The 18,722-nt window shown below is 46.0% G+C and overlaps 1 protein-coding gene across 2 annotated transcripts; it reads left to right on the plus strand.

Annotated features, from left to right (window-relative positions):
* The first annotated feature begins 2,612 nt into the window (after positions 1-2,612).
* Positions 2,613-18,656, plus strand: LOC142856583 (uncharacterized). 2 transcript variants are annotated; one of them, XM_075984207.1, is made up of 4 exons: positions 2,613-2,794; positions 12,188-12,314; positions 12,511-12,571; positions 15,016-18,656. In XM_075984207.1, the coding sequence occupies exons 1-4, from the start codon at positions 2,792-2,794 to the stop codon at positions 16,517-16,519; spliced, it is 1,695 nt and encodes a 564-aa protein (XP_075840322.1). In that variant the 5' UTR covers positions 2,613-2,791; the 3' UTR covers positions 16,520-18,656. The 2 variants fall into 2 exon arrangements, with proteins under 2 accessions (XP_075840322.1, XP_075840323.1); XM_075984208.1 differs by having other exon boundaries at positions 2,645-2,794; positions 12,143-12,314.
* Positions 18,657-18,722: the final 66 nt, after the last annotated feature.

Below are 18,722 nucleotides of genomic sequence, written 5' to 3' on the forward strand. Positions count from 1 at the left end.
GGACAGTTGTGAGTCACCATGTGGTTACTGGGAATCGAATTCAGGACACCTAAAAGAGTTGCCAATGCTCTTAACCACTGAGCCGTCTCTCCATGCCTAGGGTCTATTTTGGAGAGGAAGAAGCTGGATTTTCTAGCAGCTATTAGTCTGTTTACACTGGCCACTGAGGGTCAGGTGCCATGTGTCATCCTTGAGAAGGTCAGTTATACATGCTCACAGTGGACACCGTTGTAGGGTATCCACCAGAGAAGACTGCTCAGACATGGTTTTAAGCTAACAGAGAATCTTTATTTGTCAGTCAGTGACTACACTGGGTATTTGGGATCCCAGGTGAGCTTTTCTGCATAAAAACCATGTCCTGTGTGGACATACTTCAGTTAACAAGAACAGTTAGCCTAAAAGCAAGGATAGTGCATTTAGAGACTTTCCCAGAACTATGGACTTTGGTGGTACTGTGTCCATGCTGAGTTTTACAGCGCGAATGGTATTTCCATCACGAACTCAGTTGTGGGCAGGTCTGGGGACCAACCAAAGTCTGGAGACCTGCTCCATCATCATGAATCGTGCAGTCAAGCTGAGCAGTCAGGATCTAGTTTTTTTATTGTTATTTTTTTGAGACAAGGTCTAACTAGGTAGCTCTGGCTGGCACAGATAGACCAGGTTGGCCTTGAACTCAGAGCTCAGGACTATCCTAAGTGTTCACAAGTCCAAATCCATGGCCTGTGCCACCACATCTAATATCTAATTTTAAATGTATGGGGATTTTATGCTGTTATTTTGAGCCAGTTTTTCACTATAAACTCTACTTTCTCTCCGACTCGAATAATTGTCATTGCTTGTGTGTTTTTATGTTATTGGTTGAATATGGGATTGAGAAAACCTTGGGAATCTCCCTCATTCCAAATTCTGAGGTGGAAAAAGACAAGTGTAATAAGAAATAAGTCAGTAAAGGAAAACAAACAAAAAAATAGATTTAGTTAGACCTTGACACAGCATATGATGGCTACATCTATACAGCATTTGACTACATCTAATCTTTTGGGTGGGAAAACACATCTATAATCTGTTTTTTTTTTGAGTTGAGAAAAGGCACACTTTTAGTCCAGATCTTTAATCCAGATCTAAACTAGGTTGAGCTTCTGCTAGAAACCCATATAAGGACGTGGGAGAAGGAAGCTTTTGCTTTCTTTGCCTGCTTTCTCTTGCCTTGCTAGCAAGTCCATTCCTTCACTGGCATTGGAGCCTGCCTCTTGGGATTCTAGTATCTACTGAAGACCAGCTGAGACTTTCAGCCTGTGTACTAAGCAACTACCGGATTCTTGAACTTTCTGTTCATAGCTAGCCACTGTTGGATTGGATTAGCTAGACCACAGCCAATAAATGATTCTAATAAATCCCCTAATATACATATGCACACACACATTGCTGTGGACTATTTGTTTAACTCTAAAACAATGTGTTACATTCCTTTATGTTGCATTTGTTTAACTCTGTGACGCTGTGTTACTTTGCCCGTCTAAAACTCCTGATGTTCTAATAAAGAGCTGAACAGTCAATCGTGAGTCAGGAGAAAGGACAGGTGGGGCTGGCAGGCAGAGAGGATAAATAGAAGAAGAAATCTGGGAAAACAAACAAGAGAGAACAAGGGGCAAGGAAAGAAGGGGCCTGCCACCCAACCAGAGCCAGAGTGAAAGTAAGATTTCAGAAGTAAGAAAAGGAAAAAGTCCAGAGGCAAAAAAGGTGGATAGGGTAATGTAAGAAAAGCTGGCAAGAAACGAGCCAAGATAAGGCTGGGCATTCATAAGAAAGAATAAGACTCCCTGTGTAATTTTTTTGGGAGCTGGGTGATGGGCCCTCAAAAGATTGAAAAAACAAACATGTTGGCATTCCAACGTGGGACTAGAGTAAAAGAAAATCCAACAACAACATATACATATGTGTGTGTTCTGTTACACTAAAGAACCCTGACTATCATTCAGTGAGAGCAGACATTTATTGGTCTGAGAAACTGAGACCTCCAAACCTGAACACACCGTGCAGGGGCTGAGAATCAATTTTTGCAGTAGAGCAGGGAGGGGGAGGTCGGGCTTCAAGAGAATCAGAAACTGATCCCCCTCCCCCCGTTCTCTTTCTTTTCCCCTGTTAATCGCAGGGTGAAAGGTAAACCAGATTGCCGGTTTTTGTAAATTCCATGGATGGAAGGCTTGCTGCAGTCTTGGGCAGGTTGGTGGTGGGGTTGTGAGGTGATGGGGGCAGGGCATTTCCTTTAATGAGGCCCGCCCTCCTTCTGCAGCAGGACCAGCCTATTCAAGGCGGCCCTTTGACTTGTCTCCATGGTCACGGAGTCTGGAATTCTTTAAACTCTTGCTGTCACAGCACTCTGAGGGGGAAGAAGTAGGAATTGTTCCGAGCAAGTGGAGACCAGAACAAATTATGCTTAAGTAATAGTAATTATTTCCCCCGACAGGGACAGAAAGCTAGGGCCTAGAGTGTGTGATTTGCTCATTATTTCGCCTAGGAAAACTTGTGTCTCCTGTCACTAGAGCTCCAGGGTCTGAGCTTGCTGGCCTATCAGAATAAAGGTTATTACTTTAGTGCCAGAAGTGTCCAATGAGGAGTATGCTTCTTAGGTGAGGGAATTTGCCTAACCTAGGTCTGTTTCCTTAACCCCGAACATTAGGCATGTTTGTGTTCTTAGCAAGTATGTCCTAGATCCTGGGGCTAGAAATCAGAGTCGCCTTCACTGACAACAGGAGCGGCAGGAGGATACAAGGACACTCCTTGGCTGGAAATGGTACGTTCGGCCCGAATCTTGGATATGGGGCCGAGGGATGCTGAATATGGAAGCTGCTTTGGGAACCGGCCTTCCAAGGCAGCCGAGTCTGCAGCTGAGTCTCCTCTGGCTCCGGGTCCGATTGGGTGGTGCTGGGTCCACAGGCAGAACCGTGGTCCTGTCCGTTGCTGAGCGCTCCGTGCTGCGGCGTGTCGGGTCAGTGGGACGCCCGCAGCCTTTCCAGCAGTCTGGGCAGTGTCGCCAGAAGGCTGTGCGGAACCAGCCTGGGAGTTGGACCGGGGCTCGGGTGCGGGTAGGTGGGGGTGGAGTTGCTTAGATGATGAAGGTTAGGACACTGGTTTTGTAGCTGCCTTCTCCTTCCCCTAAAATCTCGCCACGCTACATGCAGTGTCCCAGAGCATCAATGACTCTCGAAGTAAAGAAAAAAGAAAAGAAAAGGAAAAAGGAAAAGGAGGCAGACTCTTATCTCAACTGACGGAGACCGATTTTTTTTGAGCATCAAGTGGGACCAATCTTTCTGGAACAAAGATTGAATGCCCTTAGAGCAGTGGTTTTCAACCTTCCTAAGGCTGCAACCCTTTAATAGCGTTCCTCATGTTGTGGTGACCGCCCCTCCCACACACACACCATACAACTATTTTCGTTGCTACTTCATTACTGTAATTTTGCTACTGTTATGACTCCTAAGGTAAATGTCTGATATGCAGGATATCTGATAGGGGGAACCCTGCACCATTGGACCCCTAGGGGGTCCTGACTAGGGTTGAGAAAGGCTGCCGAGAGGATGTGGGGGACATGTATATACACAAAGGTAGCCACCAGGGAGTTAGAGATATTTTTCTTTCTGGTTTGACTGGGAGCAGAGGGAGTTGTTTTCAACAAAGATATATTGTATCTGCAGGACAAGAGGAATGGTCAAGCCAGGGTTGAGCAATTCTTTATGGCTAGGGGCTATTGGCCAGTGCAGCCTGACTCAGTTACTCATGGCCAAAGAGCAGCTGCATTTAAAATGGGAAAACCAAACCTTTGTAGACTCTTGAATTTTGCCTTCCCGTCTGTAATGACTAGATGCAGGATGGCTTAGAGTTATAGCTCTAATCTTTGTTATTGGTTGGTTGGTTGGTTGGTTTCTCCAAACAGAGTTTCAATGTGTAGCCCTGGCTGTCCTGGAACCTGTGCTGTAGTCTAGGCTGGCCTAGGTCTCAGACATCCACCTGCCTCTGCTTCCCAAAGCTGGATGTAAAGGGGTGCACCGCCACACCCTGCTCCTGGGCTCCAGTCTTCGTCAACCGCACTGCTCTTTCACACTGCCAGTTCTTCTGTTAGGTCTGGGGACACTGAATATTGCTGCACCCACCCTAAACCTTTTTGAGCAGGTAAATTCTCTCACTCCTCCAGAGCTAACGGTTGTTTCTTCCATCAGGACTTCAACATGGCTGCCTGTGGCAGATTCCCAAAAAAATCTCTCCTCGGCTCCCTTTCTGCCAAACCTGTAACTGCTCCTTTGTGTTCTTGAACTTGGCATCCCCAACCTGTGCCCCAAGTCAGGTCCAGCCAATAAAAAGAACCAGGTTATTAGCGAAAAGCAGAAAAAGACAAGTTCAGTGTTTGTGAATAAAACGGTTGCAGTAAAGAAACCAGAATAGCTGCTCTGTGGGGGAAGGAGGGAAATGTTTATTACAAATTGCCCAGGCAGGAAAACATAGAGAACCTAAGGGGGGAAATTTCCAGGGTTGTAAGGGAAGATGTGTCTGGAGGGAGGGGAGCCCCTGACCTGGGATAGGCTGCTGTTAAAGGTATAACTGGTATCTGTGTGTAAGAATAGAAGGAGCCTAGAGGCTAGCATAGACGTTGGTATGCTAAGAGGCACCAAAGGCATATGTGAATGGAAAAGCCATAGGTCCCTGTTGCCAGCCATAATGAGGATTTCATGTTTAAGCAGGTGAGAACTATTTTCTCAAGTTCCCGAGGGAATGTTGGCTTTTGTCAAAATGACAAGCTTTGGGAAAGCAAATTTCATAGGACTAGTCAATATGGACATTAGGAGAGGAGCAGAGAGGTCTAGGGAGGCCCTTAAGTCTGTCTTCAGGGCCCTGAAGTAAGAAAGTTTAAAGAGGACCAAGGACTTGCACATGCAAAGCAAGTCCTGCACTGCAGGTTAAGGTGAGGTCCCGCCCTCTGCTCACCTATCATTGCTGGGCTTCAGTCTCTTCCTGGCAGGGGGTCTGACAAGTGTTAGAAAGGTGTGAAATCCCTTTCTGAGAGACAAGCTCCTCACTCTGATTGGCACCTTGTCCTTCTTTCAACTTGAGATTCCTGAGAAAACTCCCTTGGGTTGCGGGGGGGGGGGGGGGGGGGGGGGGGCTGGGGGTGGTGTCCATTGTTCACGGTCTTTAGAATATCCTCAGTTCTGCCAGGCAGGTTGCAGTCAGAATTTATTGACCACTCATGTTCACCAGCATTGGTGGTGGTGGTGGTGGTGGTGGTGGTGGTGGTAATTTACCAAATAAGCTAGCCGTTGCTTTCTACCTAGGCAGTGGCAATCCAAGTTCTTTTATTCCAATCTTTTAACTTGTTTGTGTTTTGAGACTGAGTCTCACAGTGTAGTCTTGCCTGGTCTGAAACTCACTATAGAAACCAGACTGACTTGAACTTAAAGATCCGCCAGCCTGGCCTCCAGAGTAGTGGCATAAAAGGTATGTGCCACCACGCTTGGCCTTTTGTCCTAAATATGTTGTTGTTGTTTGTCTGTTTCTTTGTTTTAAGACAGCATCAGCTCACTATGTGTCCCTGGCTGGCCTGCACCTATGTAGGTAGAGGAGGCTGGCATTGAACTCACAGGGCTGCCTGCCTGGCTCTTCCTCCCAAGTGCTGGGGTGAAAGATGTGCACAGCCACACCTGCCCTTTTATCCCAGTTTGAATCACTAACACTAACCAGCAGATCACACATTGGCATTTCACACAGTGACAGACAGCTCAGGTCACAGAAAGGCTAGGAAATGGATAAGAGGCTGCAGGGACCAGAGTCTGTGCTGAAGTCCCAGGTGGGGAGCTGAGGGAGGCCTAAGGGGAAGTCTGGAGGGACCAGAATTCTCAGTAGTGCAGGTGTGGAGGTGTCAATTGCCTGTTGGGGGGTGGGGGTGGGCAGCAGGCTGTGGGATGGGGAGTTGGAAGTGGGCTGAGTGTTTGGCCATGAAGAAACTGCTGGAGCAAGGTTGGGGTGGGGAACATGTTTAGCAAGGAGTTGAGAAGTTTCCTGGCCTTTGACAGCTGACCCTGTTCTGACTCACACCTGCCACACTTTGGTGTTTTACAGTCTCAGGTTAGGGGGTTCCATCTGTTGTGGCTCAAAAGGGGCCGTGTCTGCAGTTCTGGTATGATTTGGTATATTTTCCGGTGTTGTTACTTACTGGTATAGTTAATGTCTCTTGGCGTGCTGGCAGATGGTGGTGTTTGCTTAGGTAAACAAGAGTTCTTCTGTAAGGTCCCTCTTTCTGGGCCCTGATACTCTGTGTGTCACAAATCAGGTCAAGATTGCAGGCTCTGTCACTAAGGTGTTGTTCAGCATAGCAGTAACCAAGAGCAGTCCCCGCCCACTTCCTCCTTGTCTCTAGGAGAGTCTCAGATTCAAGGGCTGTTTCCTCTAATTCTGTGATCTGTGCCCTTGGGCCCAGAATTCTCAGGACTGGGACTAAATCTCTAACTTTCCTAGTGTTTCTGACATTGCCAGACTCACTGAAAAGGGATGGGTGAGTGGACTTGGCCTCTGTCATAATTGTCATTGTCCTTGGAGTCTTTCAAAGTCTTGTTTTAAAAAGCAAGTTTGTGATGGAGCTAGGCCATGGCAGCACGTGGAAGAAGAGCTGCAGTAAGGAGTAGGCCCCAGTGGTAGGTCCGCAAGCTTCTCTACAGTTTGGCTGAAGAGGGCTGTTCTCTCTTAGGGAGGAGAAAACAGAGCTAAATAACAGAAGGAAGGAGAAAGGGAGGGTGTCACAGTCAGCAGCTAGATCAGACAGCAGTTTTCTCTGAGGTCATCCTGTCTTTGGGGTTACAGTGAGGAATGGGCAACTCTTTGATCAGAGTGGGTGCTGGTCAGCGGTCACTGGCATGAAGAGGACAAAAAGAAATCTTCTTAAGTATTGTCTGTCTTCTGTTGAGTTTAGTGTTTATTATTGAAGCTAAAAGTTTGGATTTCCAAGCCCTGTTGGGAGTGAAAACAAAATTACTAGGGTGTTTGCAATGTTTGTTGTCCCACGTTAAAGGCACAGTGAGGCAAATCATAACACATGGAATTGCACCTGTAGGGGTTCTGGTGTTTGAACCTGGGTCCTGCAGAAGAGCACCAAGCCCTCTTCATCACTGAGCCATCTTCAGCCCAAAGACCTCTCTCTTAGAACAGTGATTTCTCTTTTGTTGAGGGCGCAAAGCCCTTTGTTTTCCCCAACAACATTGAGAGGAAAGCAAGCACAACCCCTGTGTTTCTCTTTCCCTGCTGGTCTCTGAGTTAGCAGACACATTCAGGGGAGTAACTTATTATCCAACTTTAGAGATACCTTCATTCCTTGTCTATAATCACTTCCTGTGATCCTGTTGGAATATCCTTCTTTTTTTTTCCTTCTTGTAACAATGTTCTTCAATTTAAGGCCGAGTCTCTCACTCACTGTACGGCTGTCCACTATTCCTGAACATGGGGGATGCCCTGTTGTTCTTCGACCCAGAGTCGCTCCGTTGGAAATAGGCAGCTTTCCCTCTGCTAGCTGCCTGGTTAGGACTGGAGCATCGCGCCCACTTCTTCCCCACGCCGTGATCTCTCCTGACTTGGTCGCATGCTGTCAGTCTCTCTGAGTTCTTACGTGCTCAGCCCTGTTGTGTTTGGAGGATGTCGGTCCCTTGGAGTCACTCACTACCCTTGGCTCTTAGAAAAAGTATTTTTCTGCCTCCTCTTCTGCATAGATCTCTGAGCCTTGAGAAGGAGGCATTTGAGTCCATGTTCTCCATGTGATTTTTATTGTTTTGTTTTGTCTTGATAGTTTTTCTCCTTTTATTTAAAAGAGAGAGAGACAGATTTAAAACTGGAGGGATAGGAAAGTGGAGATGGTAGAGGGAGTGGGGAGGGAAAAAGAATATGGTCAAAATATTTTGTATGAAAAATTAAGATTTATTTTTATTTGTGTATATGTTTGTCGTGTGTGTGTGTGTGCCTGTCTACATGTCTGTCTGCGCATGTGTATGGGAACCCAAGGAGGCCAGAAGAAGGTCTTGTTGGATGCCTATCATTAGAGTTGGTGCTGGGAAACCAATCTTGTCTGTTAGAAAAGCACCAAGCTCTTTCACCCAGTAAGCCATGTTTCCCATCGCTGAAGTATTATTGTTGTTTTTTTCAAGATTTATTTTTGTCTGTTTGTTTGTTTGTTAGTGTGTATGCGTGTGTGTGTGTGGTTTTTCAAGACAGGGTTTCTCTGTAATGGCCTTGGCTATCCTGTAACTCACTTTGTAGACTAGTCTTGCCTTGAACTCACAAAGCTCTGCCTGCCACTGTCTCCCTATTGCTGGGTTTAAAGGTATTTGCTACTACACCCAGCAATTTATTTTAATTTTTAATGACATATATATTTGTATCTTTGTGTGAGCATGTGCAGATGAGTGTGGTGTCCCAGAGAGGAACAGGCATTTTATTCCTCTAGAGCTGGAGTTTTAGGCAGTGGTGAGTTACCTAATACGGGTGTAGGAATTGATCACGGGTCCTTTGGTAGAGCAGCATGGCTTCTTATCCATTGGGTTCTCCCTCCAGCTCCTATTTGTCCTCTTTTGTACCTGAAAAACAGAAATTTTAAAAACGCTTTAAAATATTTTGTTTTCTCTGTGGGTGCTTTACCTGTATAAATGTGTTTGCGGCACATGGTTTTTCCAACCGTCTTGGAGCCAGGAGAGGGCATTGGAAATGGCGTTAGGTGCTGTGAGTGCTGGGAAAGGATGCAGATCCACTGGAAGGGTAGCCTGTGCTCTTAACCACGGAGCCTCTCACCAGCCCCTTGCCACTTTTTTGCATTGCAACGATTGTTATGTTTTTTAAAAACATAATAGTGGTTATATTCAGCTCCTCCTGTTGTAGCTTTTTCTTAATCAGCACATTGACTGATATCATAAGCATTTAGTAATATGGACTCTGGGTAATTAGGAGATGACATATATAATAAACATATATATATATAATTATAGTAAACTTAATCATATGTATTTTATTCCCTTCTTTGTTTGTTTTTCAAGATGGGGATTCTCAGTGTTAACAGCCTTGGCTGTCCTGGAATTCACCTTGTAGACCAGGCTGGCCTCAAACTCACAGAGATCCAAATGCCCCTGCCTGCCAAGGGCTGGGATTAAAGGCGTGAACCACCACTGCTTGGCTGAGTATTTTGCTTTAATATGTGTTCCAGAAATTTTAGAGATGATGTGTTGCCATGTTGATGAATTAGAACTCTAAGAAGATGTGCCATGTTTCCTTGTTTTGTTATCCATCAGATTCTCAAATAAAAATGGAGTCATGGGCTAGTGAGATGGCCCAATTGGTTGGCAAACTGGTACACCCGAGAAAATAGGAATCTCAGTTGAGGAATTAGTTCCATCAATTTGGCCTGTGCACATGTCGTCAGGGCATTTCCTTGGTTGTTAATTGATATAGGAGGGCCCACTCCAATGTGGGTGTTGCCATCCCAGGTCATGGGGGCCTGATTTGGACAGAGAGGATAGCACAGCAAGCCAGTGAGCAATGTTCATCTCTGCTCTCTGCCACAGTTCTTGTCTTCACGTTCCTTCCTTGAGCCTTCTGCCTTGGCTTTTCTCAATGATCGATTGTGAACTGTAATCCATATAATCGCTTTCCTGCACAAGTTGCATTTGGTCATGGTGATACAGTAACAAACAGTAAAATAAGACACTAATAAATGAATTACTTGTCAGGGGGCTATTGGGTGTTTAACTAAGGATGAACCAAAGAACCCAGCTATATACTTTGTAATCCTGGCTTTTAGTTTAGTGCAAAGACAGACCATGATTTTAGGTTCCTAACAAGTTGTAAGAAGAAGTATTAACTAGAGGCCTGCTGAGACGGCTCAGCAGGGAAAGGCACTTGCTATGCAACCCTGATGGGCAGAAGTCAATCTCTAGAACCCTTGCTGAGATAGGAAGAGAGAACCAAGTCCCACAAGTTGTTGCTGATCTTCACTAGAGCACTGTGGTGTGCTCGCGCTCACCGTGCTCACCATGCTCACGCTCGCCGTGCTCACCGTGCTCGCGCTTGCCGTGCTCACCGTGCTCCCCGTGCTCACGCTCACCGTGCTCGCCATGCTCGCCGTGCTCACCGTGCTCACCGTGCTCGCGCTCACCGTGCTCACGCTCGCCGTGTTCACCGTGCTCACCGTGCTCACCGTGCTCGCGCTCACCGTGCCCACCGTGCTCGCGCTCGCCGTGCCCACCGTGCTCACCGTGCTCGCCGTGCTCCCCGTGCTCACGCTCACCGTGCTCACCGTGCTCGCGCTCGCCGTGCTCACCGTGCTCGCGCTCGCCGTGCTCACCGTGCTCGCGCTCGCCGTGCTCACCGTGCTCGCGCTCGCCGTGCTCACCGTGCCCACCGTGCTCGCCGTGCTCACCGTGCTCACCGTGCTCCCCGTGCTCGCGCTCACCGTGCTCACCGTGCTCACCGTGCTCACGCTCGCCGTGCTCGCCGTGCTCACCGTGCTCACCGTGCCCACCGTGCTCACCGTGCTCACCGTGCTCACCGTGCTCACCGTGCTCCCCGTGCTCACGCTCACCGTGCCCACCGTGCTCACGCTCACCGTGCCGTGCTCACCGTGCTCACCGTGCTCACCGTGCTCACCGTGCCCACCGTGCTCACGCTCACCGTGCTCACCGTGCTCGCGCTCGCCGTGCTCACCGTGCTCACGCTTGCCGTGTTCACCGTGCCCACCGTGCTCACCGTGCTCACCGTGCTCCCCGTGCTCGCGCTCGCCGTGCTCACCGTGCTCACGCTTGCCGTGTTCACCGTGCCCACCGTGCTCACCGTGCTCACCGTGCTCACCGTGCTCACCATGCTCACGTTCGCCGTGCTCACCGTGCTCACGCTCACCGTGCTCACCGTGCTCCCCGTGCTCACGCTCACCGTGCCCACCGTGCTCACCGTGCTCACGCTCACCGAGCCCACCGTGCTCGCGCTCACCGTGCTCACCGTGCTCGCGCTCACCGTGCTCACCGTGCTCGCGCTCACCGTGCTCACCGTGCTCACCGTGCTCACCGTGCTCGCGCTCACCGTGCTCACCGTGCTCATGCTCACCGTGCTCACGCTCACCGTGCTCACCGTGCTCACGCTCGCCGTGCCCACCGTGCTCACGCTCACCGTGTTCACTGTGCTCACGCTCACCGTGCCCACCGTGCTCACCGTGCTCACGCTCACTGTGCTCACCGTGCTCACCGTGCTCACCGTGCTCACGCTCACCGTGCTCACCGTGCTCACGCTCACCGTGCTCACGCTAGCCCCTCTCACGCTCTCCAAGCACAGCACACTAAGTCAAGGATTTAGAAAGATGCACAGATACTGTCCACCAAATCAAGTGATATTTCCTTTTCATCTAGAGAGGATGCTGGGTTTTAAACAAATTGTATCCCTCTGATAATCCCGTGAAAAATCCCGTGAAAGAGTTGCTAGACTCTTAGGGAGAAGATGGTGTCGTTTTTAACTTGGGGTACAGTTGCCATCTACTATTTGAGAAATCTCCCTAATTCTTCACAGCTATGGAGGAAGGGATCATTCTAGATCTCACTTCCCATTCACTGGGAGAATTGTTTTGTCCAGCATTTCAAAGCACACACTTTTTTTTAAATCCATCATTTATTAATATTTTATTTATTTATTTCTTTATTTAGTGGCAGGGTTTCTCTGTATAGCCCTGGATGTCCTGGAACTCCCTCTGTGGATCAGGCTGGCATCAAACTCAGAGATCCACCTGCCCCTGCTTCCCAAGTGCTGGTATTAAAGGTGTGTGCCACCACAGCCTAACAAGCACACACATTCCAAGGACAGTTGCTGTTGAGTCCCTGGTGGGTAGTAGACAATCAGATTTTGTGGTGAGAGTAGTTAGGAAGATGAGATGCCGAAAGAGAAACTAACAAAATTATCTGCACAGAGCTCGTGCTGTCCTGATGTTTCTTTCCCAGAAAGCTCCCGTTTGCTTGTAGCTTTGTGTTTGGGGAATCTCAGTCTGTGTGAGCAGTGCAGTGTGATGATCGAGACAACATGAACACTTGTGGAACACAGTGTCATGTCAACTTCTTATTAATCCTGTGTGCATCTCCAGGACCATGGGGCTGACTGTCCTGGAAATATATGTGTGTGCTTTTAGGAGCCTGTGACCTTTGAGGATGTGACCGTGAAGTTCACCCGGGAGGAGTGGGCTCTGCTGGATCCATCCCAGAAGAAGCTCTACAAAGATGTGATGCGGGAAACCTTGAGGAACCTGGCTTCTATAGGTACCTGAGCATTGCCTTTTCTAGTCCACCACAGGACGAGCGTTTCTAGTTTATCCGTGCTGATGTATGAATTGGATTGTGGGAAGGGGGTGGGGTGAATATGTCAGATGGGATCACTTATACCTTCAATTTAGCTGTTGTCTAATTCTTTCTGTTATTAATATTTCTTAACGATTTCTCTCGTTCTGCATTTTAGGAAACAAGTTGGTAAACCAGAAGGTTGTAAACGAGTATGAAAATCTCTGCAGAAAATTAAGGTAATTTGTTTCCCAAGCCACATTTTATAGTTCTGTTGTGCTAGGACATTTTATGAAGAAGTAAAAGATGTATTTGATATCCAGCATCAAACTAATTTTGTCTCAGGAAATTTTTTCCAAAAATTAAAATGTGTTAAGTATCAGCAATAGTCCATCGCAAACTAGAATATGATGACGTCACGTGTAATGTGCTGTCATAGTTCATATACTTGATGCCATCCACAGTATCTCAGTTTGGTTTTGTATTGCTGGGATAAAGACTATGAACCAAAGCAACTTGGAGTGGAAATGGTGAGTTTTACCTTGCAGTTTGAAGTCCATGATCTAGGGATATCAGGGCATAAAGTCAAGCAGGGCATAGCCTGAAGTCAGAGGCTGTGGGGGAATGCTGCTCACTGTCTTGCACCCTGTGGCTTGCTCAGTTTGTTTTCTCATACACTTCCTGACCCCCTTTCCAGGAGTGGCATTGCCCACAGTGAACTACATACCTTCACATTGATCATCAATCCAGAAAATGCTCCACGGCTTGCTTACAGGCCAGTTCGATGGGGGCATTTTCTCAACTAAAGTTCCCTAGGTTTTGTCAAGTTGACAAAATACTAACCAGCAAAATGTAGCTGGAGACTGTGTGTTCATTTCCTGGCTGCCCAGACCCAAATAATCACAGAGAAACTATATTAGTTAAAATGCTGTTTGGCCTATTAGCTCAGGCTTCTTATTAACGAACTCTTACATCTTAAATTAACCATTTCTATTAATCCGTGTATCAGCACGAGGCTGTGGTTTACTGGTAAAGGTCCGGCATCTGTCTCCTTCAACAGCCACATGGAGCCTCTCATACTCTGCTTGCTCTCTATATCTCTTCCACCCTGGCTATATTCTGCCCTGCTATAGGCCAAAACAGCTTCTTTATTAGCCAATGGTAATAAAACACATTCATAGCATAAGGAGGAATCCCACATCAGCAAAATTGACTCCTTGTCTTCATTACACACAGAGACCTCAGTATTAAATCCTAACCTGTCCTTTCTGTTTGTCCACAAGATGTCATGGTAATATTGACATCACAATTTAAAACATAAAAAACAGTCTTAATAAATGTCAACAGTTTAAGTCCAAGTTCTCCTTAAAAATTCAGTGTTTCTTACAAAAGTTGAAGGCTACCAAACTGTGGGCCCCTACAATATCCAAAAATTTTAATCAGCTACATACTTTTTTACTCTAGGAGGAAAGAACAAGAACCAGGGCATAGTCAAAATCAAGGCAAATCAAAACCGATTTCCAGCAGTATAACAATCAGTGTGCCACATCCGGAGCTGAAACACCAGCTCCAGTTCCCCACCTCCGTTACTGGCAGCACAAATAGATCATCTGTCAGACCACGTGCAGTCCTGAATGGTTGTCCATCCTTCTGCTATCACCAGTATGCTAAGGTGTCCACTGTACCTGAGGCCCCACCTTTTCCTATGTAGACAGAGCAAAGGCTTTATTTGGCTTATGTGTCCCGATCATAGTCCGTCATTAAGGGATGTAAAAGCAGGAGCTCAGGGCAGGCCAGGGGCCCAGAGACCATGGAGGAAACTCCTTCCTCACTTGTACTCCTGGACTGTTTCCTTTCCTTTTTTTTTTTCCTGGTTTCTTATATAATCAGGACCACCTGGTGCCCGGGGCCAATACCACCCGCAGTGGCTAGTCTCTCCCACAATGTTGATGGATCACGAAAATGCCCCCACAAATTTGCCTAAAGACATCTAATGGAGACATTTCCTCAGCTGAGATTCTACACTGTGATAAGTTGACAGAAAACTAAGCAGGGAACACTTCAGCATTTCAAATGGGATACAGAGGGACCAAAAGATTTGCCTAGCCAGTATTAAGGCTGTCCATGCAATCACAATGGCCTGAGTTCAATTGCCAGAACACATATAAAGTGGCACATATCTGTAATCCCTATACTTCTAAGAGAGACCCTCCTTCAGCGACATGGAAGGAAACAGTACTCCTGAAAGATATTGCAAGCTTCTCTTTTGTACTGTAGCACACATGCATATCCACAAACACAATAAATGGACACATTGTTCAAACTTAATGTTGTATTGATTTATCCCCCAGTCATGGAGCCAAATGGGGAATGGCTAATTGTCAGTTTATTTCATGCACATGCAAGTATTTAAAAAGAAAAAAAAAGATGATTTTGACTGATACCATTGCACATCTAAAACGTGCATAAGATTTGGATTGAAATTTGTATGGAAATGCTGTGTAAGTATTTAATGTTCTCAGGAAGACATACCCCACCATTCATGAATAGCATTGTTTTTGTTATAGCTGTCCTCAAGTGCTCTTTGAAAGCATTGCAGCCCAAACATGTTGAAACCAACATTTCTTTCCTTCAGTCATTAGTAAACAAGATCTTAGTCATGCGCTCTTAACCTGTTTTGCAGCAGTCAAGTGGTAGAGAAATTCCGTGATTGTAAAGTAAGTCTTCAGTGTCCAGAAATCCTCAGCTGTATTCCAGAGCCCTCTGTGAACCTGAAATCTTGTTCAGAACTTGCCACACGTAAAAAGCATGTGTGTGGAGAAGAAAGTATTGGCCGTTCATCTCTAGGTGTGCCCCTGAACCATCAGGAAGGACAGAAACCTCACGAAGACCAGGACTATGGACAGAAGTTGTATAAACATAAGGGGTTTGAAGGCAGCTCCAGTTCTCCTCTGTCCCTTCAGACACATAAAAGTGCTCACACTGGAGGGAAACCTTCTAAAAATAAGGAGTGCAAAGAAGACCTTCTTTGTCTCCGATCTGGTCAAAGGAATGACGGTCGTGCCCATGCAAAAATATCTTACGCTCACAAGCAATGTGGGAAAGGCCTCACCCATCCCAACCCTTTACAAAGTCATGAGAAGGTTCACAGTGTTAAGAAGCCCTACATGTGTGAACAGTGTGGGAAAGGCTTTGCTCGGTTAGGTAACCTTTTAAGACATCAGACAACCGGCACGGGTGAGAATCCTCTTCTGCCTAATCATTATGGGAGAACTTTTCCTCGTTCTGCTTGCCTTCGAAGACGTATGGGAATTCGCAGTGGTGACAAACCCTATGTGTGTGATCAGTGTGGGAAAACTTTCCTTGATTCTACTTACTTTCGAGTACATAGAAGGATTCACACTGGTGTAAAACCGTATGTCTGTCAGCAGTGTGGGAAAGCCTTCACTGCTTCTCGTTACCTTAAATCACATGAACTAACTCACACTCGGGAAAAATCTCATGTGTGTAAGCAGTGTGGAAATTCCTTTACATTTTGGTATCAATTCCAGAAGCATAAAGTAACTCACAGTGGTGTGAATCCCTATGTTTGTAAACAATGTGGGAAGGGCTTTACCTATTCCAGTTCCCTAAAAACACATGAAAGAATTCACACTGGCCAGAAGCCCTACGTGTGTGAACATTGTGGGAAAACCTTTGGTAGTTCTGGTAACCTTAAAAGACATGGAAGTACTCACACTGGAGAGAGACTCTATGTATGCAAGCAATGTGGGAAATCTTTCAATAATCACAGTTCCTTTCAGTTCCATAAAAGAATGCACGCTGGGGATAACCCCTACAAGTGTAAGCAGTGTGGGAAGGATTTAGCGTCTTCGTCTTCCCTTCAGAGCCATGAAAGGAATCACTCTGGAGAGAAGCCCTTCGTGTGTTTGCAGTGTGGGAAAGGTTTCAGTTCTGACAGTTCTCTTCGAAAACACAAAATAATGCACAGTGAGGAAAAGCCCTATGTGTGCAAGCAGTGTGGGAAAGCTTTCCGGCGCTTCTTTGAGGTTCGAGTTCATGAACGAGTCCACAGCAGCGAGAGACCCTATCAGTGTGAGACGTGTGGTAGGGGCTTTTCCAGTGCAACTCATCTGCGAAGACACGCACCAATTCATGGCAGAACCAATAAAGATTCTTGTAAATAACCCGAGGAATTCGTCTCTTGCTTAGCTCTCACAGAAATCAAACGACGGGAAACAGCTCATGCTATCAGTGTGGGAAAATGCCCAGCAGTTTCTAGAGAAGCTATTCTTTTGAATCGATGTGGCTTTAGTTCTAGAAGTTCCCTTCAAATACTGGAGAAAAGCTGCAAGGAACGTGATAACGTCTTTTTTGTTCTTTTCATTATGGAAAACATCCAAAATAGCTCACACTGGAAAAAAAAACCTTATGCACACAATGTAGACAGCCTTTAGTTCTTAAGGGGCCCTCAAAAGACATTGTAGTAGTCATTTTGGAGAGAAACCCTTCATGTATAATGTGGTAGCTTGAATAAGAATGTTCCAGACATGTTTATATATTTGAATGCTCAAGTCCCAGGGATTGGCACTGTGGGCAAGAATTAGATGTAGCCTTGTTGGAGCAGATGTGAACTTTCTAGAGGAAGTGTGACACTGTAGGTGGACTCTGAGCTTTCAAAAGCCAGTGCCAGATCCACTCACTCTTCCTCTGCACCTATGGGTCAGGATGTAGCTTCAGCTACTGCTCAAGTACCATGTCCCAGACATGATAATAATGGACTAAGTCTCTGAAACTGTAAGCAAGCCCCCAATTAAATGGTTTGTCTTATAAGAGTTGCCTTTGTCATGATGTCTCTTCACAGCAATAGAAGAGTGACTAAGACATAGGGAATCTTACAAGTCTTTCAGTATCCTTTTGTAGAAATGAAAGAACTCACTGAGGGTAGCCTAAAGTACAGAATTTGTGAGGTCTCCTTTATCATTTTGGTAGTGTTTGAAAGAATGTATTGAGAGAACTCCTGGCATTGGAAAGCTTGTGGGAATATTTCTTGGTTCAACTCAAAATTTAAGAAATAGCAAGGTTTGGGAAATAAGTTCCATTAAAGGAGATACTTGATTTTAATGTGACAATCTCACCCACTGAGTCTGAGTGCTGTCTCAGGTGGCCATGCAGGGTGGGCTGAAATCCACTATGAATGTCACTATTAGGTGTGGTGGGACAAGCATGTAGTCCTACTTGGGAAGCTAGTAAGAAGGATCCCAAGCTTCCAGAACTGTCTGGACTATATTTTGAGTTTCTGGTATTCCCAGGAAAACTGGGTTCCCCTTTTGGAAATTGTATCTTGTTAATCATAGAATTTAACCATTCAACCCAAAAGAAATCTCCGGGACTATATTTTAAACTTGGAGTGGGTAGCAACTTACCAGGCAAGCTATAGGTAGTTGTATTATGTTTCCCCAAACTCTTTGTCTCCCTCCCCCCACCTCTGTGTGTGTGTGTGTGTGTGTATGTGTGTGTGTGTCTGTCTGTCTTGTCTATTTGTCTCATCATCCTTCTTCCCTTTCTAACTTTTAAAAAATCATGAGTAGTGTTTTTGCCTGCATCCGTGTCTGTCCTGCATATGTGTACCTGATGCCTGATGAGGCACTGGGCCCCCTGGAACTGGACTTATAGATAGTTTTGAGCCTCCCTGTTGGGGTGCTGGGAATTAAACCTAGATCCTCTAAAGAGCAGCCTATGCTCCTAACCATTGAGCCATCGTCTTCCTATCCCCTCTTGGCTTCTTTGAAGTAGGCAATAGCTAGGTAATAGCTGCTAGCTTAATTTTTATTGTAGCCCAGAATAACTTCACATTCGCTTACAATGCTCCTGTCTTATTCTATAATCACATTTTGAAGTAGTATTTTGACAGGAAGTATATGTCCTCATTAAAAAATACACAGCAAAAAATATTTTCCCATTACTTCATTTTAAGCAAACACTTTCCCCCCTATATTATTGTCTAGTCTACTTAAGAAGATATATGAATATAGTAACCTTTTGTTCCACTCTATTACACATATTTTATTAGTTTTTGGTAGTAGAAATGCCCAAGTGCAGCTTCAGGTTTATTTAGCCACCAGTGGGCACTCGACCATCAGACACTGCTGCAGTTTGACTTGGTTATCTCCTTGCCTGTTTTGGAAAGGTATAGGCTTTTTAAAGCAATCTGGATGGCAAACACGATTTCATCCAATACCCTCTGGGGACACTGCTCTCCCTTGCTCATACCCACACAGACACGTGCGTGTAGACGTAATTAAAAATAAATATTTGTCTAAAGTATTTCGTTTTTAGTTTTTTTTCTTGTCTTATTTTTAATGCAGGTGTGGTGGGGTCGTGGGCAGG

Source organism: Microtus pennsylvanicus, chromosome 8 (genome assembly GCF_037038515.1).
Source record: "Microtus pennsylvanicus isolate mMicPen1 chromosome 8, mMicPen1.hap1, whole genome shotgun sequence".
In the NCBI taxonomy this organism is placed as follows: domain Eukaryota; kingdom Metazoa; phylum Chordata; class Mammalia; order Rodentia; family Cricetidae; genus Microtus; species Microtus pennsylvanicus.

Excerpts from the sequence above, each read along its gene's own strand:
- LOC142856583 (XM_075984207.1), top strand. Across the intron at positions 12,315-12,510 it reads GAGGAACCTGGCTTCTATAG|GAAACAAGTTGGTAAACCAG; the intron begins GTACCTGAGCAT and ends TCTGCATTTTAG. Across the intron at positions 12,572-15,015 it reads AATCTCTGCAGAAAATTAAG|CAGTCAAGTGGTAGAGAAAT; the intron begins GTAATTTGTTTC and ends CCTGTTTTGCAG.